This window comes from Haliotis rufescens, unplaced genomic scaffold (genome assembly GCF_023055435.1).
Source record: "Haliotis rufescens isolate VD_foot unplaced genomic scaffold, xgHalRufe1.0.p SCAF_9, whole genome shotgun sequence".
In the NCBI taxonomy this organism is placed as follows: Eukaryota; Metazoa; Mollusca; class Gastropoda; order Lepetellida; family Haliotidae; genus Haliotis; species Haliotis rufescens.
The window spans coordinates 24,069,305-24,092,234 of NW_025964383.1; the positions used below are offsets into that span (position 1 = coordinate 24,069,305).

At 41.4% G+C, this 22,930-nt stretch overlaps 1 protein-coding gene across 3 annotated transcripts; it reads right to left on the reverse strand.

Annotated features, from left to right (window-relative positions):
- Positions 1–408: 408 nt before the first annotated feature.
- LOC124116953 lies at positions 409–20,394 on the reverse strand. Of its 3 annotated transcripts, XM_048390857.1 has the most exons (15): positions 20,120–20,394; positions 17,803–18,294; positions 11,862–11,962; positions 10,778–10,952; positions 10,103–10,173; positions 9,302–9,386; positions 7,786–8,868; positions 7,080–7,132; positions 6,724–6,787; positions 6,208–6,269; positions 5,806–5,857; positions 5,299–5,330; positions 5,120–5,183; positions 1,787–1,852; positions 409–1,355 (listed from the first exon to the last, which is right to left on the reverse strand). In XM_048390857.1, exons 2-15 carry the CDS (start codon positions 18,062–18,064, stop codon positions 685–687), a joined length of 2,841 nt encoding a protein of 946 aa, XP_048246814.1. In that variant the 5' UTR covers positions 18,065–18,294; positions 20,120–20,394; the 3' UTR covers positions 409–684. The 3 variants fall into 3 exon arrangements, with proteins under 3 accessions (XP_048246814.1, XP_048246816.1, XP_048246815.1); XM_048390859.1 differs by lacking the exon at positions 7,786–8,868 and having other exon boundaries at positions 20,120–20,390; XM_048390858.1 differs by lacking the exons at positions 11,862–11,962; positions 20,120–20,394 and having other exon boundaries at positions 17,803–17,938.
- Positions 20,395–22,930: the final 2,536 nt, after the last annotated feature.

Here is a 22,930-nt window from a genome sequence, read left to right on the forward strand (position 1 = left end):
TGTTCAAAGCGGCGTTTAACGAAACTCATTCACTTACTTATATAACTTACTTATATGATGTGAACCAGCACTAAACCAACGGAGGGCACCATACTTTGTTCTATTCCCAGCCTTCAAGCTGGTGTCCATGGTATGTTAGACATATATTAAAATGATATTAATGCCATATGGACATTTGTCCACGTGATACATGGCTGTTAAAGGTATATGGACATCAGTAAGGAGTAGTTGTTTGTTTGTTGTTTAACGCCGCACTCGGCAATATTCCAGCTATATGACGGCGGTCTGTAAATTATCGAGTCTGGACCAGACAATCAAGTGATTAATATTATGAGCATCGATCCACGCAATTGGGATCGATGACATGAATCAACCAAGTCAGCGAGCCTGATCACCCGATCCCGTTAGTCGCCTTTTACGACAAGCAAAGTCGCCTTTTACGGCAAGCATGGGTTGCTGAAGACCTATTCCACCCCGGATCTCCTCGGGTCTCCACGCAATTTGGATACGTTGACAAGCATCAACCAAGTCAAGGAGTAGTGTTTAGCATTTCTTTAGATGTATATTACTCAGATTTTCTGAATTTGGTCTGCTTGAGAATACTGTCATACCCTTTGAGTGTGGATACGAGGCCTTAAAATTACAGTTGTCGAGTTCGTGAAATGACTATCATTTTTCAAACTATCACTGTGATACTGCTTTCAGGATGAGGCCTTTCTTTCGAGCATTCATTTCTAAATCTGTTCCTGAGATCAGTTTCAGCTTCACAGAGAAAGGTATCTTTGTTGACACGCCAAAGGTCAACCACAACGGTGAAGTATGCTCTAAATCAAACACCCTCAATATATCATTCTTTAAAATGTCTAGAAACGTAAGTTTCGACCTTACAGCATCCAATACAACGCCGAATCTCATAACAGTTTCTGCTTTTGAGATGGTGACACACTTGATATGTTGTCCATGCTGCCATATCTGTTTGCATATGCAGTCGTGCTTGGAACACAAACACAAAACAACGCACCAAGACAATTCACCAGCTGACATAAAGGCGCGTGTGTCCAATACCGCCTCCTCGACAACTCCTGTCTCTAAAATTGGTTCTTTATTTTGAGATTTCAAGGATTCGTCATCAATACCAGCGATGTCAGCTTCCACCTCCCAATACGTAGGTTCATGGTGGACTTGACAAGGTGCTGGGTGGAGCGGCTCGGAGCAGGAAGTGCCCCAAAATTTTCGAAAACGAAGCTGGCCTGACTCTTCCTGTAGACTGTCTGACGGCATGTTGCTTAACTCTCCATTCTCTACGCTGCACCACCGTGTGTTTACCCGTTGTATACACATCTTCAGTCTGGGACCTGAGGAAAAATGGAGATCAATAATACCCTTTGCTACTTAATTTTCATATAATCATTAAAGTATAACATCAAGATTATAAGCAGCTAAATTTTAACATGTATATTACAAAATCGCCAAAAACTCGTAGTCAAAGAGTCAGGATTTGATAGACAGCATACCACAAAAGACCAGAATGTATTACGAAATTTAATTCAGTTGGTCATTACCTGCTTTTGATTCAGAAGTAAAATACTGTTAGATGACTAAATACTATCTTTACTTTAGGTAATCTATGGTCTAGTGTGTACAGATGAAACATGGTTATGAGACACGAACCTCTGCAAAATATAATTCTTTCGTTATTGGAAAAGTATTATATCTAGAAAGAATCTCTTGTAAATAAAAGCTACAAAACCCTTTCCAAAGTTATAGTTAATCCAGATATACTCACAGACGATGAGGAAGCTGTCTACTCCATTTCGATGACTGCCAACACAGACTACCGTTTGTTCCAACGCTATTGGAGAAAGAGCGAATGAATGAGTGAAATGCATTTGACCACGCTTTCCACAGTATTTCAAATGGTGTGTCAGCTTAAAGTGGGAAACTGCTGGGCTACTTATGCCCCGTGAAAAGAGAAGTCTACACTTAGGGAGGGTAATTACAAGATAACTTTAATTATTATGACATGATCGATTTAGAATGTTCAATTCCAATTCGGCAATTTTGCATCCATTTGGCAAAGTTAAAACTGTCATGTGCTAACGTGTTTGTTGCATCAGGGATGTATGAGTGAGTGAGTGAGTGAGTGAGTGAGTTGGGTTTAACGCCGCTTTTAACATTATTTCAGTTATAACACGGTGTGTCAGCCTAATGGGGGGAGGAAAGCCCGAATTGATGCAGGTCTCATAAGGGATGTATGAACTAGGTTTAAATAACCAATATAAAGACTGTCGAATTACGTATGCTTGAACATGTGGACTTGGTGTAAACAAAACAGTGACTGACACCATGATCAACGTCCCACGCCGCCGAGGTACGATGACACCCAATCAATCAAGTCACCTTGCCTGACCACCCTCTCCATTCAGTCGGCTCGTACGACAAGCATAGGTTGGTGGGAATCTATCCTGAACTCTACATGTGTCCCCTGAACTCAACTCTACATGTGTCCTGACTCAACTCTACATGTGTCCCCTGAACTCAACTCTACATGTGTCCTGACTCAACTCTACATGTGTCCTGACTCAACTCTACATGTGTCCTGACTCAACTCTACATGTGTCCTGACTCAACTCTACATGTGTCCCCTGAACTCAACTCTACATGTGTCCTGACTCAACTCTACATGTGTCCTGACTCAACTCTACATGTGTCCCCTGAACTCAACTCTACATGTGTCCCCTGAACTCAACTCTACATGTGTCCTGACTCAACTCTACATGTGTCCCCTGAACTCAACTCTACATGTGTCCTGACTCATTTCTACATGTGTCCTGACTCAACTCTACATGTGTCCCCTGAACTCAACTCTACATGTGTCCTGACTCATTTCTACATGTGTCCTGACTCAACTCTACATGTGTCCTGACTCAACTCTACATGTGTCCTGACTCAACTCTACATGTGTCCTGACTCAACTCTACATGTGTCCTGACTCAACTCTACATGTGTCCCTTGAACTCAACTCTACATGTGTCCTGACTCAACTCTACATGTGTCCTGACTCAACTCTACATGTGTCCCCTGACCTCAACCCACATGTGTCCTAACTCAACTCTACATGTGTCCTGACTCAACTCTACATGTGTCCTGACTCAACTCTACATGTGTCCCCTGAACTCAACTCTACATGTGTCCTGACTCAACTCTACATGTGTCCTGACTCAACTCTTCATGTGTCCTGACTCAACTCTACATGTGTCCTGACTCAACTCTACATGTGTCCTGACTCAACTCTACATGTGTCCCCTGAACTCAACTCTACATGTGTCCTGACTCAACTCTACATGTGTCCTGACTCAACTCTACATGTGTCCTGACTCAACTCTACATGTGTCCTGACTCAACTCTACATGTGTCTCACTCAACTCTACATGTGTCCTGACTCAACTCTACATGTGTCCTGACTCAATTCTACATGTGTCCTTAACTCAACTCTACATGTGTCCCCTGAACTCAACTCTACATGTGTCCTGACTCAACTCTACATGTGTCCTGACTCAACTCTACATGTGTCCTGACTCAACTCTACATGTGTCCCTTGAACTCAACTCTACATGTGTCCTGACTCAACTCTACATGTGTCCTGACTCAACTCTACATGTGTCCTGACTCAACTCTACATGTGTCCCCTGAACTCAACTCTACATGTGTCCTGACTCAACTCTACATGTGTCCTGACTCAACTCTACATGTGTCCCCTGAACTCAACTCTACATGTGTCCTGACTCAACTCTACATGTGTCCTGACTCAACTCTACATGTGTCCTGACTCAACTCTACATGTGTCCTGACTCAACTCAACATGTGTCCTGACTCATTTCTACATGTGTCCTGACTCAACTCTACATGTGTCCCCTGAACTCAACTCTACATGTGTCCCCTGAACTCAACTCTACATGTGTCCTGACTCAACTCTACATGTGTCCTGACTCAACTCTACATGTGTCCTGACTCAACTCTGCATGTGTCCCCTGAACTCAACTCTACATGTGTCCTGACTCAACTCTACATGTGTCCTGACTCAACTCTACATGTGTCCCCTGAACTCAACTCTACATGTGTCCTGACTCAACTCTACATGTGTCCTGACTCAACTCTTCATGTGTCCTGACTCAACTCTACATGTGTCCTGACTCAACTCTACATGTGTCCTGACTCAACTCTACATGTGTCCTGACTCAACTCTACATGTGTCCTGACTCAACTCAACATGTGTCCTGACTCAACTCTACATGTGTCCTGACTTAACTCTACATGTGTCCCTTGAACTCAACTCTACATGTGTCCTGACTCAACTCTACATGTGTCCTGACTCAACTCTTCATGTGTCCTGACTCAACTCTACATGTGTCCTGACTCAACTCTACATGTGTCCTGACTCAACTCTACATGTGTCCCCTGAACTCAACTCTACATGTGTCCTGACTCAACTCTACATGTGTCCTGACTCAACTCTACATGTGTCCCCTGAACTCAACTCTACATGTGTCCTGACTCAACTCTACATGTGTCCTGACTCAACTCTTCATGTGTCCTGACTCAACTCTACATGTGTCCTGACTCAACTCTTCATGTGTCCTGACTCAACTCTACATGTGTCCTGACTCAACTCTACATGTGTCCTGACTCAACTCTACATGTGTCCTGACTCAACTCTACATGTGTCCTGACTTAACTCTACATGTGTCCCTTGAACTCAACTCTACATGTGTCCTGACTCAACTCTACATGTGTCCTGACTCAACTCTTCATGTGTCCTGACTCAACTCTACATGTGTCCTGACTCAACTCTACATGTGTCCTGACTCAACTCTACATGTGTCCTGACTCAACTCTACATGTGTCCCCTGAACTCAACTCTACATGTGTCCTGACTCATTTCTACATGTGTCCTGACTCAACTCTACATGTGTCCCCTGAACTCAACTCTACATGTGTCCCCTGAACTCAACTCTACATGTGTCCTGACTCAACTCTACATGTGTCCTGACTCAACTCTTCATGTGTCCTGACTCAACTCTACATGTGTCCTGAAGTAACGAACAAAATGACTGCAAACCTTGCTCAAGCTGTTCACATCTTTTTCGAAAAAGGTCGATGCTTTCATTCAGAGGTGTCATTTTCTGCAACAGAAAGAATAATGTCTAGCCATTCACTGCAGCTAAGACATGAATATTGGTTTGAAGATGAAGAAATGTGCTATTTCAAAGATGAATGTATGAATTACTTAAGTCTTACCTCTTTGTGTCGGCTCCTTTCTCCGCTAAGCTCTGTGAGATATATATAGGTATATTAAATTATGGGTGTAATATGTTATATGTTTGTCATATTAAATACATGATTCCTCTTGTTCAGTTTTGATCACTAAAGGTGAATCTGATCATAGAGGTAGCTTATGCTACAGGAACAAATAATAGCAGTGTTCAAAATGAATACGGTACATGGAGTAATGCATACATGCTGTCCTCGACCCGTGAAAATCCGGGATAGAATAGGTCTTCAGCAACCCATTCTTGCCGTAAAAGGCAACTATGCCTGTCGTAAGAGGCGACAAACGGGATCGGGTGATCAGGCTCGCTGACTTGGTTGAAGCATGTCATCGATCCCAATTGCATGGATCGATGCTCGTGATATCAATCACCGGATTGTCTGGTCCAGACTCGATTTTTCACAGACCGCCGTCATATAGCTGGAATATTGCTGAGTGCGGCGTAAAACAACAAACCAACCACCCAACCAACATACTGTCCTCAAGATCCCCGCATCGTTGCTCTAGGTACGGCAAATCCTTCAATTTCTGTTGTATGAAAAGACACAAAATATGCATGTCAAGGTAGGCATTAAGGTACCCCCCACTATAGAAAGATGTTTTGAGGCGCTTACTGTAAATATTCTGTCTCACACAAAATGCCAAGCCACCCATATCCGTGGCTCTTTTCAGAGAAAAGATGTTTTGAGGCGCTTACTGTAAATATTCTGTCTCACACAAAATGCCAAGCCACCCATATCCGTAACATCTAGAGTGTTTCCATTAATTAAGGACATTTAGGATAATTTACATTACAGCGCCACTATTGAATAATACAAAAGACTAGTAGATATTTTTAATTACATAGCATTTCTGGTTCGTAAAGGAATACGTATTACCTTGTCTTTCAAAGCTGAAATATTCTCGGTAGACTGCAACTCTGTCGTCTTTTGCTCAAGCTCTAGAAAACAAAGAATAGTGTTCGAATATTACAGGTCAGGGACACGGCATCACTTTCAGCAATCGCCAAGCCATACCTAAAAGCGGTTTTGACAAGTGAGTGAGTGAGTTGGGTAAACGCCGCTTTAACAGTATTCCAGTTATATCGCGGCGTGTCAGCTTAATGTGGGAGCAAAGCCCGAAGTGATGCAGGTCTCGGACGTTTACCTCTTCGGTGAAACCCACGTGAAATGGCAGGGTGCTGACTTTCCTAGAAACATAATCGGGGCGAACCGGGATTCGAACCCACAATCATAGGTTTCTGGCGTTCCCAAAGGACGCAACTCTGCACAGCGAATCGCGGCGCCTAAGACGACTGGGCCACCCCTGCCCCCGTTTATGACGAGTATCCCAGTAACCAGTATTGTTTGCGCATCCATATTCACCTCGATGGTCATTGACCTTAAACAACTTACGTCGCTCGAGAAGCCGAATTTCCCTGTCCTGTTGTGACAGCATCTCTGTCTGGAATGTTATTGCCTAAAACATGAACATTGCAACAGATAATATATTCAATGTTTCGGCAGACAGACTGTAACCAACTTCGTAGAAAAAAATATATACCCCATGCATTTAACGTGTAAGTACAAGTAGTCCTTCTACTGATGGTTAGCCTTGTGGTCAAAGCGTTCGCTGAAGATTAGACACGCTGAAGATTCCCGACATGGGTACAATGTGTGAAGCCCATTTTTGGTGTCCCCTACCGTGATACCATACTCACTGACTTCCACTAATGATTGCTTCAAGTGCTCGTAAATGAACATCGACTTACTCTTTCGTTTTCTTCTACTCTTTCCTCCAGTAAGTTAATTCTTCTCAGGTAGTCTGAAAAGATACAATTGAGACCCACTGCTTACGTTCGTATATGTGGGACACAACAACCTTAAATCATTGTAGTCAATGTGGAGTGAGAGAATATACTTTTACGCCGCGTTTAGCAATATTCCAGCAATATCACGGCGGGTCATGTTTGGAAGATATGAACCCCATGTTCGTAGTTAGTCAAGGACCCATCCCCCACCCCTCTTAGCTTGTCTATGACTTGTGTGGTATTGTCTGAATGTTTAACAGGATGTACGTTGAGAATCTGGAGACGAGCATCACCTAGGTTGAATGTACTGGTATGGATTGTCATTGGACATTCCATTTGTCCAGATTTGTATCTTGCAAGATATCATTTACATTGAAAAACAAAACTATAAGATCATTAGAACACGATATTGCATAATTGAAACTGCTATTCAAGGTATGACATAAGCCCTTTGGTATCAACATTATAGTTTTACGTATAGAATAACATTCTCCATTCTCGGGATATCCGTATAAAATATGTCTTGTTCGTGCCACCTATTGTTGTATAGCAAAACACCAAAGACAATTTTTATGCTGCCTTGAAGCGGCGTTAGTTTTGGTCACACAAAACAGGAAAAGCTCTCAAAGCAGGAACGTGTGACAAAGGGAAGAACTACATGACACACCTTCCATTGTTGGGGTGGCATCTGAGGGTGGTTCCGCATCCATTATCATAGGACTGTATAAGCTAAAGAAAGACTGTATCATTCTCTCCAGGTTGTTCTGTCCATGGAACAATAACCGTACTTCACCACCTCGTCTGTCTGCACTAGGCAAAGTTATATTCAAATCGATCATGGACTTATCATGTAAGATCGGTTTCAACTCAAGAAACTCAGATTTGGAACAGTACTGAAGAATTTGCTTGCCAAATCTGATAGCAGTCTTTACAGAACTGAATGTCTTGAGCAAACGGGCCAGATTTTCCTTCAGTGCCATCCTTGGTGCTACCAAGCTTTGGATGACTTCACTCTGGACTTGTCTGTCTCTTTGGAGCAGCAGCTGCGACATACGTTCTCTTGTTACAGATATCTGGTTGAACAGAGATTCCTCAGTCTTGTCTAAAGCCAGCCCGTGGTCTTCCATGTCCATAACGTTTCTCTTTATTTCTTCTGATCGTATTTCAAGATCCCCCAGGAGAACCTCCAATGCCTTCTTCTCTTGCTCATACACCTTTTCAAGATGAACTGTATTGTGGTTCTGGTGATCATCTTGAATGCAGACTAGACATAGGGCGATCTTACAATCTTGGTCATAAAGGACAAGATCATGCCCTTCATGATGATGACACATCTGCTTTTTCATGAAGTGTTGATAAGGAATGGTTTGAATTTCCTCCATTGAGTACGTTGCGTGCCCAGCAAAACACCTAATTTGACCGTGATTGTTGTTGCATTCTGCACATAGGTAGTCTTCACATCGAGGACAATAACATACAGCTTCTGCTTCATAATGGTGATCGTTATGTGTGCAGGTTCTTCTTGTTTCTCTGTCCTCCCATCTTGCTTTGTTTCTTCTTGAAGTATCTAGCTTGATGTCAGTACGAGCGAATGCTATTGAACATTCAGAACAGGTTCCGTGGGTTTCGTTGAGATGTTCCAAGCAGGTCTGGCACATCAGATGAATACATGGAAGTCTGTACATGACCTGATTCTCCTCACAATGTTGTCGACACATCGTGCATGTATCTATGTTCCATTCAGTGGGATCTGAAATGGTAAAATAACCAACGTTCAATGTTTGTTACATAAACTCGGGTATAGGATGCAATAAGTATGTCTCATCTTTCGCTTCAATAAATACTCAAATATGGGGGCTTGTTTGTAAGAGCCAACATAGATTGGGAATACATGGTCCTAATGTAATAATAATAATAATAATAACAACAATAATAATAATTTATGCATTTGTATAGCGCAGCATTCACTGTGCATAAGTACAAGGATTATTAGCCCCCGTGAATGAAAAAGGAGTGAATATTTCCTCATACTGTCAGCACATGCAGCCATGTATACCATGCGGAATCTTCAATACTATCTGGCCATTTCTATTCTGAAGTCATCGTAAAGGACTTGTTTTCATCTCAGTAACACTATTCCATTCTCATTGTCACGTCGTCAATGATTCTAACATCAAACATACTTGCATGTTCTTCTGCGTTGACACATCGTTCTGGTATTGTGGACTGTGTGATAGCATCATACTTCTCTTTACAATCAGCAAATTCCTGAAATTGTAAGTTTGTATAAGAGCAGCTGAGATGTCTTCAATATAGACGTGTATTTGCTTACTGAAAACAGCTGCTAGTACATGTAATAATTTTATCCGTGGTAACGTAGAAATAGTAACTTAAGCTTTCATTATCATAACAACGAATGAATGTATCGTCAACAGAATGGACAGATTTACTTATGTCATACATACCAGGCTAAAATGATTCAACAGTACAGTTCAACTGCAAACAATGGATATTGTGTGGTTTTCTATCAATATATTGGTATATCATACAATATTGTGATTATCTGTTTAAAATACGATATCAGATCTAGATGTAAACGAAAATTATTTGACTGTCTGGGTTGAAAATATCACAATCCTATTTTCAATATGATCAATATATTGAACTACTATTGACACTGGATATTATGTTCAAATAGATTTATCAGCCATTGTTTTCTTTTACAATGTCAAAATATAAGGATATTGTAGTTTGTTGCTGAAAATTGTGTAGCGCAATATATTTCATGATTTCGTCGTTCCCTGTGCTTTTGAGTGATAGATCAGCCCCAATCATATACTGATTATATCATATATATCATTCCACTGGGGAACTTTTGGCTAGGGGTCAGAAGCATTAATTTGGAGACGCATTAATTTCAAGATTTACAGTTGTACCTCCAACTCCAGAGGAATGTTAACAATGTGTCACAAATTAAGTCATACCTTCTCCAAGAGCTGTATCTGGGATTGCAGTTCCTCCTTGAGAGCTACACTTTCTTCTAATGCTTTCTCAGCTGAAACATTTGTTTGACTTCAGTGAATGACTAACCCAAGTTATGAAGCCACTACTGTTGAATGTGTACATAGTTGTCTCCCTTACACCAACTCATGAAACCAGAATGAGGTGAGGTGAAACGGGGTTTAACGTCGCGTCCAAGATTATTGCACTTATATAACGACGTGCATGCACGTGTATGTATGTGTGTGGCTGCTTGTACTAGGCCGGACTGATGCCGATTTATAGTGCTAGCTCACTGAGATACCATTCCATAGTTTAACATGAATACCCCACTCAGACACAGTATACTGACTCCGAGCCGACCAGTCCTTGTTTTAGCCCCTTAAAGCCGAGCGCCAGACAGGGTAACAACAAGTACCATCTTTTAACGTCTTTTGGTACGACGCGGCCGGGGATCGAACCCCGGATCTTCTCTCCGGGCGGACGCTCTACCACTAGACCACGGAGGCGGTCGAAACCAGAATGACAACTTAATCAGTCAACGCAAGGATCAAGTGTTTGACATATCAATGTACGGGGTGTTTTTGCCATCTTTGAATTGTTGTTAGAACTAAATAAGTCTCTGGTCCAAAGTTTCGTTACATTAATTGGTTTCTCACCTTTCAGCTTCCCACTTTCCGCACTCTGAATCCGTTGTTGCAGATAAGCAATGGTCTGTTCCTTTTCCTTCATAGCCACGTCCGTCGAGAGCTTCATGCGTGACGTACTGGCGTCCATCTCCTTCTTGTGTTCAGCACACATGTGCGTGATATCAGAACTTCGTTCTTCTAATTCCTACAATAATATAACTGTTTAATATGTAATCAATAATTCATATGTATGGAGGGGGTTTTGTTGTTGTTGTCTGTAAACAATCGAGTCTGGACCAGACAATCCAGTGATTGACATCATGAGCGTCGATCCACGCAGCTAAATCAGCGAGTCTGACCAACCGATCCCGTTAGTCGCTTCTTACGACAAGCATAGTCGCTTTTTTTCGGCAAGCATGGGTTACTGAAGACCTATTCTTTATACAGAGTCCATATATATTGAGCTCATTCTAGAGTGAGTGAGTGAGTATGGTTTTACGCCGCTTTTAGTAATATTCAGGCAATTTCACGGCGGTGGACATCAGAAATTGGCTCCACACATTGTACCCATGTTGGGAATCGAACCCGGGTCTTCGGCGTGACAAGCGAACGCTTTAACCACTAGGCTCCCCGACCGCCCCCTCATTCTAGAGTACATGAGGTGTGATTAATCTATTCGATCGAATAGCTTTACTGCATTAACCCTCCCTGGAATGTCTGGGTTCATTTCATGACATGTGAGTGAGTGAGTGAGTGAGTTTGGTTTAACGCCACTTTTAACAATATTCCAGTTATATCGCGGCGTGTCAGCTTAATGTGGGAGGAAAGCCCGAAGTTATGCAGGTCTCAAGACATGTGAATGACATAGTAATTAATAGTTTACATACATGAAATCTTCGAGTGGAATATATTGCTTACTCAATAGTAATGACAATAGTATCTTTCTGTATATATCATATTAATTTGTGAACAGGAAACATGAACGTTGGCTAAAGCTGCCCCCGTCACACTTCATGAGCCTGCAGGTACCCCTTCACTTTCCTATGGATATTGACACAGCTTATATTTTTAGAAGGATATGTTCATAATATGTCAGATATTCATGTACTCTCACCTTTTCCAGTTGAGCAATGCGTGTATCTTTTCTGTCTATTAATGCTTTGTACTTGCGTTCAATCTTGTTCTTATTGACATACAACGCTGTCCCTGCTCCATCTGAAACAGGAATACACAACACGTTAGTGCTGACCTTGTAAAGAATAGTGAGTGAGTGAGTAAGTATGGTTTTACGCCGCTTTTAGCAATATTCCAGCAATATCACGGCGGGGGACACCAGAAATGGGCTTCACACATTGTACCCATGTCGGGAATCGAACCCGGGTCTTCGGCGTGACGAGCGAACGCTTTAACCACTAGGCTACCCGACCGCCCCTTGTAAAGAATATCGCCCAGTGACACAATTTATCTCCGTTTAAAAGTTTCGGCAGAATTGGGGTTCCAAGCGTCCTACACTTTCCGGAAAGAACTATGTCAATCAAAATTACTGAATTAACTGGTAATTACTGAATTAACAACAAGACAAAAGACGAAAAGTATGCTGCTGTTTGGAGAGGCTTTACCAGACGTTGATAGTATAACATCCGGGTGGTGTTTACCTCAAGTGCATTACCTTAGAAATAACCAATTCTGACCTCTACAATAATATTATTATCTTCTTCAATCTCTTTAAAATCAGATCTTAGTTCTCGCCGCCGCTGAACAAAGATCTGAGGACATCCCATCACGTCAGACCGCCCTTGCGCGAACTTTGACCGACCAATGAAATGACTGACAAGAAGTCGACATTAGCCAATCAGAAGGCAGCTTTCTCGTGCTTTACGGCACTAATTTCAAACTGGCGACAACGCTTCGAAACATATTTTGACAAATTCTCGATTAAAAAATTGAAACCTGAAGAAAAGAACATTCTGGAATGGCTAATAGATGGTCTAGATTGTATTGATTGAGTCGTTAAGCCCGTAACTATCGTTCTGAATACCCTGTGTTAAAGTTTTCGAGGTTGCATGATTAGAAATCACATTCCGACTGTCACTTTCACGATCTGGTAAGCGACGCTCTGATTGGTCGGATGAAATGCCGCTCTGACGTGACCCCTAATGGGATGTCCTCAGATCTTTGTTTAGCGGTAGCGACAGGGGAAGTAATTTCCGACCTACTCATTCAACTGGGCTAAAGATGGTAGGCAACAGATTAAAACTGCAAATATCGTCAGCTCAATTATTATTATTATTATTATTTTATACATTTATAAATACCGCACTTATCCAGACATATTTGTTCAAATGCGGTTTGTTCCCCGATTATGACAATGCAAGTTGTCCGACCCTTCGTTGTAAACTGTTAAAATTCCGATATTCCCTTTGAAACGCACACATCATGTGAGCTATCACTTTGAAAGCCATGTTGCCTGTGTTTAAACGTGTCATTTTACCCATTACTCGTACATCTCTGCCTGAACTGTTTCCTTTGTTTGTTGTTTAAAGCTGCTGTCAACATCTTTCCAGCTATAAAACGGTGGCCTGTAAATAAGCGAGTGATTGATATACCCATGCGGCATGGTATCTCAATGGGATAGCACTATAAAACCGGCATTTGTTCGGACCAGTGCAAGCATACCAACCTACCTGTAGACAACGTCTCCAGGGAGATGATATTGTGTTTCGATGAACATTAAAATGTCTGGCAAGTTCGGTTTTGCGGGTAGACGTTGATTTTCAGCAAGCGGTGGTCTTGCGTAAGCATTATTTACGGTTAAACAAAATAGTTTTATGAGCACCTGGTGGCTAAGTAATCATTGTGTGCTGTTCACACTAAACAACCAAGCGTGTGAGTATCATGCTCACACGAACAAGCAAATATCTAAATCGTGCGCCGTGAATGAACATGCACGTGGAAAATGCGAATCACGACCTTAAAGTCGAGAAGATGTCTTTATTAATTTGTATTGAAAGATGCATCATTTAATTTCAGAAATAGTTCATTTTTATTAAACTTTATATAAAGTATAGCTATTTTCCCAAGCGTGTGTGGATCCCTGCCAGTGAGTTGTCCATTTATAAACACCCGTGGTGAGTGAGTGAGTTGGGTTTAACGCCGCTTTTAACAGTATTCCAGTTATATCGCGGCGTGTCAGCTTGATGTGGGAGGAAAGCCCGAAGTGATGCAGGTCTCAGACGTTTACCACTTCGGTGAAACCCACGAGCACGGGTATGGTGCTGACAAACCTAGACACATAATCGGGTCGAACCAGGATTCGAACCCACAATCATAGGTTTCTGGCGTTCCCAAGGGACGCAACCCTGCACAGCGAATCGCGGCGCCTTAGACGACTGGGCCACCCCTGCCCCCGATAATGTTTGTTAGGCCCGGGCTCATGGTTGTCAATTAAGTGTCCAGCCTATAAGACCTGCACCACGTCCGGCGTTACTCCCACGTCAAGCTGACAGCCATGATGTGACTGAAATACTGTTCAAAGTTGTGTCAAACCTAACTCACCCATCATTCATTCACTCTCAGTCATTTCACACGTACCATTATGACATTTGATAGGCAGTGTGTGGTATAACCTGTGATGTAGCTTCGGGCATGTTTTGCCTTTTTTACCCTGACCTGGCATTAGTAGGTCACAAACAGGCCTTATTATCTATTACTACTTCCAGATTAATGACATTAACCGTTACCCGCTAACCCGCTAACCCGCTAACCCGCATTACGTCTTGTTGACCTTTCCTTGACCTTTTCACAACATTTATTTTGTCAACAGCAACATTCACACAATCTTTAAGATTATTACTTTGCCACTATGCCATCAGCTACTTCACGTTTACCTCACTTCCCAAATGTAAAAGCTGTGGGTCCGTTATTTATCATAACAGATATTATATGCTGCATTATCGGGGATAAGGGACACTTCACATACAATGTGTTACAATTGTTTGCCAATTTTAGTAGTTGCGTTATGATAACTATTAATGTATTGCCCTATTTTTAAACATACCTAGTCCCAATGGTTGGAGTCAATATGAATTCCTGTACCGTTTACGTATCATGCAAGCATATCAACCTGTATCCTCTTATAACATGGGGGCGGTCGGGTAGCCTAGTGGTTAAAGCGTTCGTTTGTTTGGGTGGGGGTGGGGGTGGGGGTGGGGGGGGGGCGGGGTGGGGGGGGGGTGGGGGGTGGGGGGGGGGGTAGGAAGTATTGTATTGGGTGACTACACATGAACTCCTGATGTACACCAGCTTGCCTTTTAAGAGCAACTTTTGTTCATGATTATTCGTGTTTACCCTTATAATAATCTTCTGATCTGTTATCATATTACTACACATTCAGGTGAGCTAAATAGTATTGGGTTGCTCATTGTCGTAATATGTACAGTATTCAAGAGGGATGTGGTCAACATATTTCTATCACTACACTGAATGTGAACAATATGAGAATATAAGAGCTACGAGCATTCATTTACGAGAATGAAGAAAAAACGTATGACATGTCAACCCTGTCTATTGTTCACGTAACGTCACGTAATCAAATTGTGACGTCATTATCAATGCATGACGTCCTGCAGCAATGAGAATCGATTAAATGCATGTGCAAATATTGGAAATGTATTATACTTGATCATTATATCCTAGTGGATAATATTAAATATATCCATGACGCTATCTTTGTATACACACTTATCTATGTTTCCTGATCATGATCAGGCCTTTCCCACATCTTCTTCCTTGTATCCCGTCCTTTCATATCCGCATACACACTACATAATAGTCAATTTGCGAATTTGCTCGTTGGGCAGTACAGTTATTCGGGGCACAGTCACATGGGAGAGTGTCTGGGTGTCTATTTCCTGCAAGCCTTGATTTTTATGCACACGGTACATATTATAAGCAGGCACACATGTACGGTTAAAATGACTTGAATATGAATTGCTAGATATTTTACTCAATTTCCTTCTTTGTACATGTAGTTACAATCGCAGAACATTTACTGCCATTAACTGATGGTGAAAAATTAAAAAGATGACATCAATATTATTTGCGTTTATGGAGGTAAAAACTTAATAAATCTTCGTAAATCCGCACTTCCTCAGTTCTAGGACATTTTGCTCCAACAAAATATTGGAATTTAAATATATTTTTGTTGATGTTTATGACGTTTAATTTTATTAAAAGCAACAAAAGGCGAAAGTTAAGCTTTTCTAAACCATGCCATATAGTATTACATTTTATATATATCGCTGCAGGTTAAGGAACACTGTCTAAACTCGGGTTATATTACGTTGGTCCACGCGTTCTGAATATTTAAGCAGACAGAAAACATTTGAGACAAGTGAAATCTATACCGTACTCAAACGATTTGCTTGTGTGTGTGTGTGTGTGTGTGTGTGTGTGTGTGTGTGTGTGTGTGTGTGTGTCTTGTTCTATCCTCTCCCGCGCGATAAACTTGTTTTTGACGGAACAAAACGCGGTGACGATAGAGAAATGTTCTGCAAAATTCAGGGCAATTTGTAAACTATGGAATTATTATCTGGAGATATGACATTTAAGCTCACCTCCCTGTCTGTTTCCTGATGCATAGTGGTCGACATTTTTGGTGGGATTAGCAAATTCCAAAACCAGGAATTTGGATTAGAATTTATATCAGGTTTATCGACGATCTGATATCGGACAATAATGGCGAAACAGTCAACTCATTTCCACTGACCCACCCGAACTAGACATACAAAAGATAAGTGAAACCGATGTTTCCTATTTAGTTCAATGCACAGAAATAAAGAGTGACATCCACAGGACTGTATGACAAGAGGAATGATTTGAACATTACAACAGTCAACTTTCCCTTTTTATGTTGAGCAACATTCCAGCAACTCCAGTCGTACATTCAAAATTCTTAGGTACAATCAAGTATACTTATTCTGCGAGAGAATTCCAAACAGTGTCTTACAACTCTTACCCCAAAATTGTTTGGTCAGGGTTAAAGCATTCAAAACGTTTTCAAAACATGCGGAGGACATTTCCAAATTTGACGCTTCAGTGACCAAGATGATGTCCGATGCAAATTTCTACTTTGACGTGTACCATATCTTCCCGTTTTTGTCCAGGTGAACACTTGATTTGCGTTTACATATTTTGCTTGTTTATGATATAGCTGGAATCGTACAATTGATTCTGCTTTTAGCAGCGAGTTCTCATGATTATTAGGGCGGTCGGGTAGCCTTGTGGCTACAGCGTTCGCTCGTCACGTCACGTCCAACACCCGGGTTCGATTCCCGACATGGGTACAATGTGTGAAGCCCATTTCTGGTGTCCCCCGCTGTGATATTGCTGGCATATTGCTAAAAGCGGCGTAAAATCAAATTTACTCACTTACTGTCATGATAAAGCTGTGGGGTTATCGCTTTTACTTACAAGGTAGTCAAAATATTAAAGGAACATTATGGCAGCTTACGAAAAAAATCAGTTCAGTCTTTGGAATTGATATGGCTAAGCGTGAAACAATATTTTTCATTAACAAGAAAAGGACATTTATTCCAGAGAAAATGTCAAACGGACGAATTAACTGGCAAGCATATTCCTCCAAACCATAAATTGATGTTTTGTCACTATTGACTCTCATGAAACTATTTATGAGTGGTAGCTGGTACTTAGTATACTGCAGCTTTGTTATAAATGGTGTGGAGTTTCATTTCAAGAGTTATCCCAATTGGTATCATTCCTACACGTATCCGGGGTAGAATAGGTCTTCATAACACAATGCTTGCCGTAAAAGGCGACTAACGGGATCTGGAGGTCAGGCTCTCTGACTTGGTTGATGCATGTCATCGATCCCAAATGCGTGGATAGATGCTCATGATGCCAAGAAGGATTGCCTGGTCCAGACTCGGTAATTTACAGACCGCCGTTATATAGTTGGAATTCTGCTAAGTGCGGCGTAAAACAACCAACCAACCAGCCAACCAGCCAACCAACTAATCCTATACGTATATCCTTACCGTCCTCGTCCAAACGTGTCTTTATATTCGGCTGGATATCGTCTAAGATCGCACAAAAGGTTCTGTAACCATGAGCATCCTTTCTCCGTAGGGTATCCAAGAGGATGTTACACTGTTTAGACTTGACGTCCCCAGCACGACACTCTTCTACTTCAGAGTCCGTGAATACTCCTTCTTGGTAAAGGCGATCCAGGACACCTGTCACATCAAGGTGATCCTTCAAGAAAACATGGTGTCTTCGAAGAATATCCTTAGGTTCCATTTTCGCTACAAGTCTTCCTTATTCAAATATGTCCCAACACATGGCGGTTGTCATTTCCCCCACAACATAACGCCGTAGAAACATGTGCAAAGATTCATGGTGAAAGGAATCTTTCTTGGCAACAGCTGTTTGTGGTGCGATGCATCCTTGTCCATCAATATCTGTTCACCCAGTGCCATAATGACGTCAACTTAATGTATCCATTCCAAATAAGGTGTTGGTAGATCAACCTGCATCAATAAATGAAAAGACATAATTCAAATGGTTGAATACTTTATGCTGTACGTTCAAGGGAGATTCGTTTCTGGAGAGAAATGAATGGAAATACGAACTTCCCTGAAGCGAGATTACTATTGCGGATATTAATTCCGTGCCTGTGGAAACTTCATAAATTGAAAACGCGTGTGACACGTGAAGGTCCGGGGTAGAACAGGTCTACAGCAACCCATGCTTGTCGTAAAAGGCGACTATGCTTGTCGTAATAGGCGACCAACGGGATCGGAAGGTCAGGCTCGCTGACTTGGTTGATGCATGTCATCGATCCCAATTGCGTGGATCGATGCACATGATGTGAATCACTGGATTGTCTGGTCCAGACTCGATTATTTACAGACGTCATATAGCTGAAATATTGCTGAGTGCGGCGTTAAACAACAAACAAACAAATGAAAACGCGTGAACCTGTGTATAGTTGCATACACATCAACTGAAGTCTACAGCGTCCCCCCCCCCCCCCCCCCCTTCCCATGTTTGTTTTGTAATTTAGTATTCAGACGTAGGCAACTATACTTGATATGTAATTGTCAAATAAGTAATTGCAATACCTATTGTAATCGCAGTACATTACGCTAGCGTAGCCGCCTTGTGTTAAAGCGTTCACTCATGCTAACTACCCGCGTTTCCATATGCATGCACGGGATGGTTTGCCGCAGTGGTGTTGTGGAGTTGTGCTAAACACAGCATAAATCTACACCCACCCACAGTTGGAGGACACTCAAAGCCACTAGATGACAGATGAGTCAATTTCATAGTTTTTTACACATACCTGTTCTATCTCTGCCAGACAACGAGTCATAAATAGCCCAAGCAAAGAAGGAAGTAGTTTGTTCTCACAGGCTCACATATACAGTCAAATAATGAATGCACTGGTGATTATAGAATCTTTTAGTAACGTGAATATTCACCAGCAGGCAAACTAACAGTTTCCATGAACAATAATAACCACGAAAAAACATAATAAACGACTTTAAAATACAGTATTTAAATGATTATTTGAAAACAAATTGCAGTTATTCACTGACCTAGTTATAACGAGCAAGTTTCTGTTTATTTTGACTACGAGATATGTTTGCGAAGATAAAAACAGATAAAGCTTTTGACTGAATAAAATAATGTATCCCTTGAAACATTGTTTCCTGATCACCTTAAACTGCAGCATTATTTAATCAGCACAAATGACGAACTACGTTAATATGGTTCAAATATTTGATATCAAATATGGACATGTCGCTCATTCTCACTAAGGCCTTAAATTTTCCATAACCGCCTTTATAATCATTAGACTGAGAGGTTATACCTTCGAATGAGAGGAATCACCTGATGCAGAATATGGACTTTAAACAAACAACTGAAAAGTGACAATGATCTTGATTTCTGTTACTGTAACATTATATTACAATGTGAAAAGAATTATGTCATTACCATGAACTATAAATATTTTCCCGGCGCTATGTAGTCCATACCGTGTTTGTTATTTCATGCTTTCTTCTGAGTTTCCCAGGGCATATTCCGGGTTAGAACAGCAACCTGTGTTTGCCCTATGAGGCGTATTAATGGGTGTGTGTGGTGGTGGTGGGTTTATTGAGGGTTGGGGTGGTGGTCGTATGGACTGTTACTTATAATATCACTGGTTTTGATTATTGATGATTACGGCGTTAAACAAAAAGAAGAAGCTCTTTCTAAGTATGAACACATGATTCTGTACAAACAGTGCTTACAACGCCATAAAGCGTCTTGTATAGATATCATATATAAAAATATTGCAGTCACACTTACGTGAATCCAGAGGTAGAGATGAATCATGGGATGAAGAAGTCCGCAGTTGTTGAATTCAGACATGTGAGCTCAAAGCATGTTTGGTAATGTTTGTTTCTCTTCCAATACAATACACTACAGTAGTTCAAACATTGCCATCCCAACACGAGTACATTCTGATAGAGACAATCCACACTGACATATGGACACAACTATATGCCTTCCTGTACTGCGTCGCCGGTTCTATTTTACTTCCTTCTTGGTTTGCACCATGACAAGGGTGACTTCACTGCACGTTGTGGCGATACTATCACCACATGTCTTGTCTGGTGATAAGATTTGCATTCATATGCATCTGCCGTATGAGTGAGTGAGTGAGTGAGTATGGTTTTACGCCGCTTTTAGCAATATTCTAGCAATATCACGGCGGGGGACACCAGAAATGGGCTTCACATATTGTACCCATGTCGGGAATCGAACCCGGGTCTTCGGCGTGACGAGAGAACGCTTTAACCACTAGGCTATCCGACCACCCCTCTGTCGTATGAATGAATGTGAAGAATTGAAATCAACAAATCTGTATCAAAGTTAACTTCTCAGACAGAGAAGAAGTACGTATCTGCAGAGAAGAATAGCTTAGTTAACCCAACAGCATATCTATATCATATTAGAAAGCATGTGCCATATTTGATAGTATTGACTAAGACACCAGATGAAAATAAAACATACATAGAAATTATTATTCGATTGTGGTTTTCTTGTAATTTGGAATAAAACTGGTATTGTGCGAGCATAATACATACTTTTTGTTCCTCACATGATATGTACGATACGAAAACACACGAAGATAATATTATTCTTTGTATTATATAATGTCATACTTGAAACAATTGCTGATAAGACATACTCGTATTTGCATTTGCGGCTCCTGTTTGGACGCGTCATGTGCAGGTTAATCGTATCCAGAACACTACCCATTATAAGATAAAACTGCATTACAAATCGTGTAATAACAGAATGTGTGGACATCAGATTGTCAGTCGAAAAGTTTTTAAAAACATATCTTATCTTTTCTTATAATCGATCTCGGAGAAGGGTGTCCACTACTTTTCCAGGCAGGACCTTGATAGACTAGTTGGATTCTCATATTTTATGTTGCCTTACTTCACATACATCCCTTTGCTACTATACTGTAAGTGTATCAGCCTATTCTACTGTTATGATGAAGGAAGGAGATTGAGTTGCCATGTATGGGTTACGCTTGGTAGATGCGCGGTATGTGTGAAATACTTATCTGTAAATCATCAGTGTATCACATGCATAAATACACCTCTCATTACGTGTCTACTCTACATAGTGTATATTTCGAAGCGCGTATGACTTCCTGGTACGATTAGTCTGTACAAGTTCTAATTGGAGGTTCACCCTGACCTCGGGTATGCGGGCGTCATGCGACTCTTGGTTTATTGAAGATCCGTGAAAGGATGAATACATGGCACGTTTTAAAGATAGCAACTTCTTTTATTCTTTGTCACGACGCTACTTCTTGCTCCTTCATCAAGTGCTTAAAAAACTAATATACGAAGGATGTGAAGGATATTTCCAAAATATTCGCATCAGTGAAAGATAATGTCTGATATAATTCCCCTTTTTTACTTGTTACCCTGGGTTTGTTGCAGGTGAACGCTTGACTTGCATTTGCATGTGTTTGTGACGGATGGCACCGTAGGGGAGGATATGTTCGCCTGTTCGCGAACACCTTGTATCACCACTTTTTGGCACGCCAGAAACCTATGATCGTTGGTTCGATTCCAGTTTCGCCCCAATTATATTTCTAGGTTTGTCAGCACCATACGTCCAAGATCTGCATCACTTCAGCCTTCTCTCCCACATCAATCTGAAAAGCCGTTATACGACTGGCATAGTGTTAAAATCGGCGTTAAACCCAATTCACTCACTCTCTCACTTATATTTGGATATATACTTCCGACGTGTATTTTCTGATTGAGGATTGGGGGCACGGATGGCCCAGGGGCCTTAGGCGCCGCAATTCGCTGTGCAGAGTTGCGTCCCTTGGACACGCCAGAAACCTATGATTGTGGGTTCGAATCCCGGTTCGCCCCGATTATGTTTCTAGGTTTGTCAGCACCATACCCGTGCTCGTGGGTTTCACCGAAGTTGTAAACGTCTGTGATCTGCATGACTTCGGGCTTTCCTCCCACATTAAGCTGACACGCCGTGATATAACTGGAATACGGTTAAAAGCGGCGTTAAACCCAACTCACTCACTCACCCACTTATTGAGGATTGAACATTGGTACTGGGAGTCCTGGCTATGGATAAAATCAAAGAAGGTGGTGATTAAGTAACCACCTACCCTGACTATGCCACATGCTGTTAGTATTTTAGCATCGGTCGATCATAACAAAGCAGTTTCTTTACTTCTCATTATTACTCAAGAACACTGTTCATAGCGACTGATTTACGACAACAGTTGTCTGAATGAACAATAAATTCCAAAGGCAAATTACCCTGAAGCCATGACATCTACATGTATATGCCTTGAAACATTTAATTGCCGTTATAAGATGCTAATGCTAATTGTTAATCCCCATTGTCTTGTACATCGAATGTCAGCCATCATGAATGAGATGTGCAAGTATGTCACTGATGAAATACGGTTGTTTATATTTATGACTTACTAAATGTCAGGTGACCTTGGCGACATAAGCCTTGGTCCAGAGAGGAAGAGAAAAAGAGAGTGAGAGAAACAGAGAGAAGAAAGGTCTTAGCCTAGCTAGGGTTAGGCTGGGTGCTCCGGGGCACCAAGAC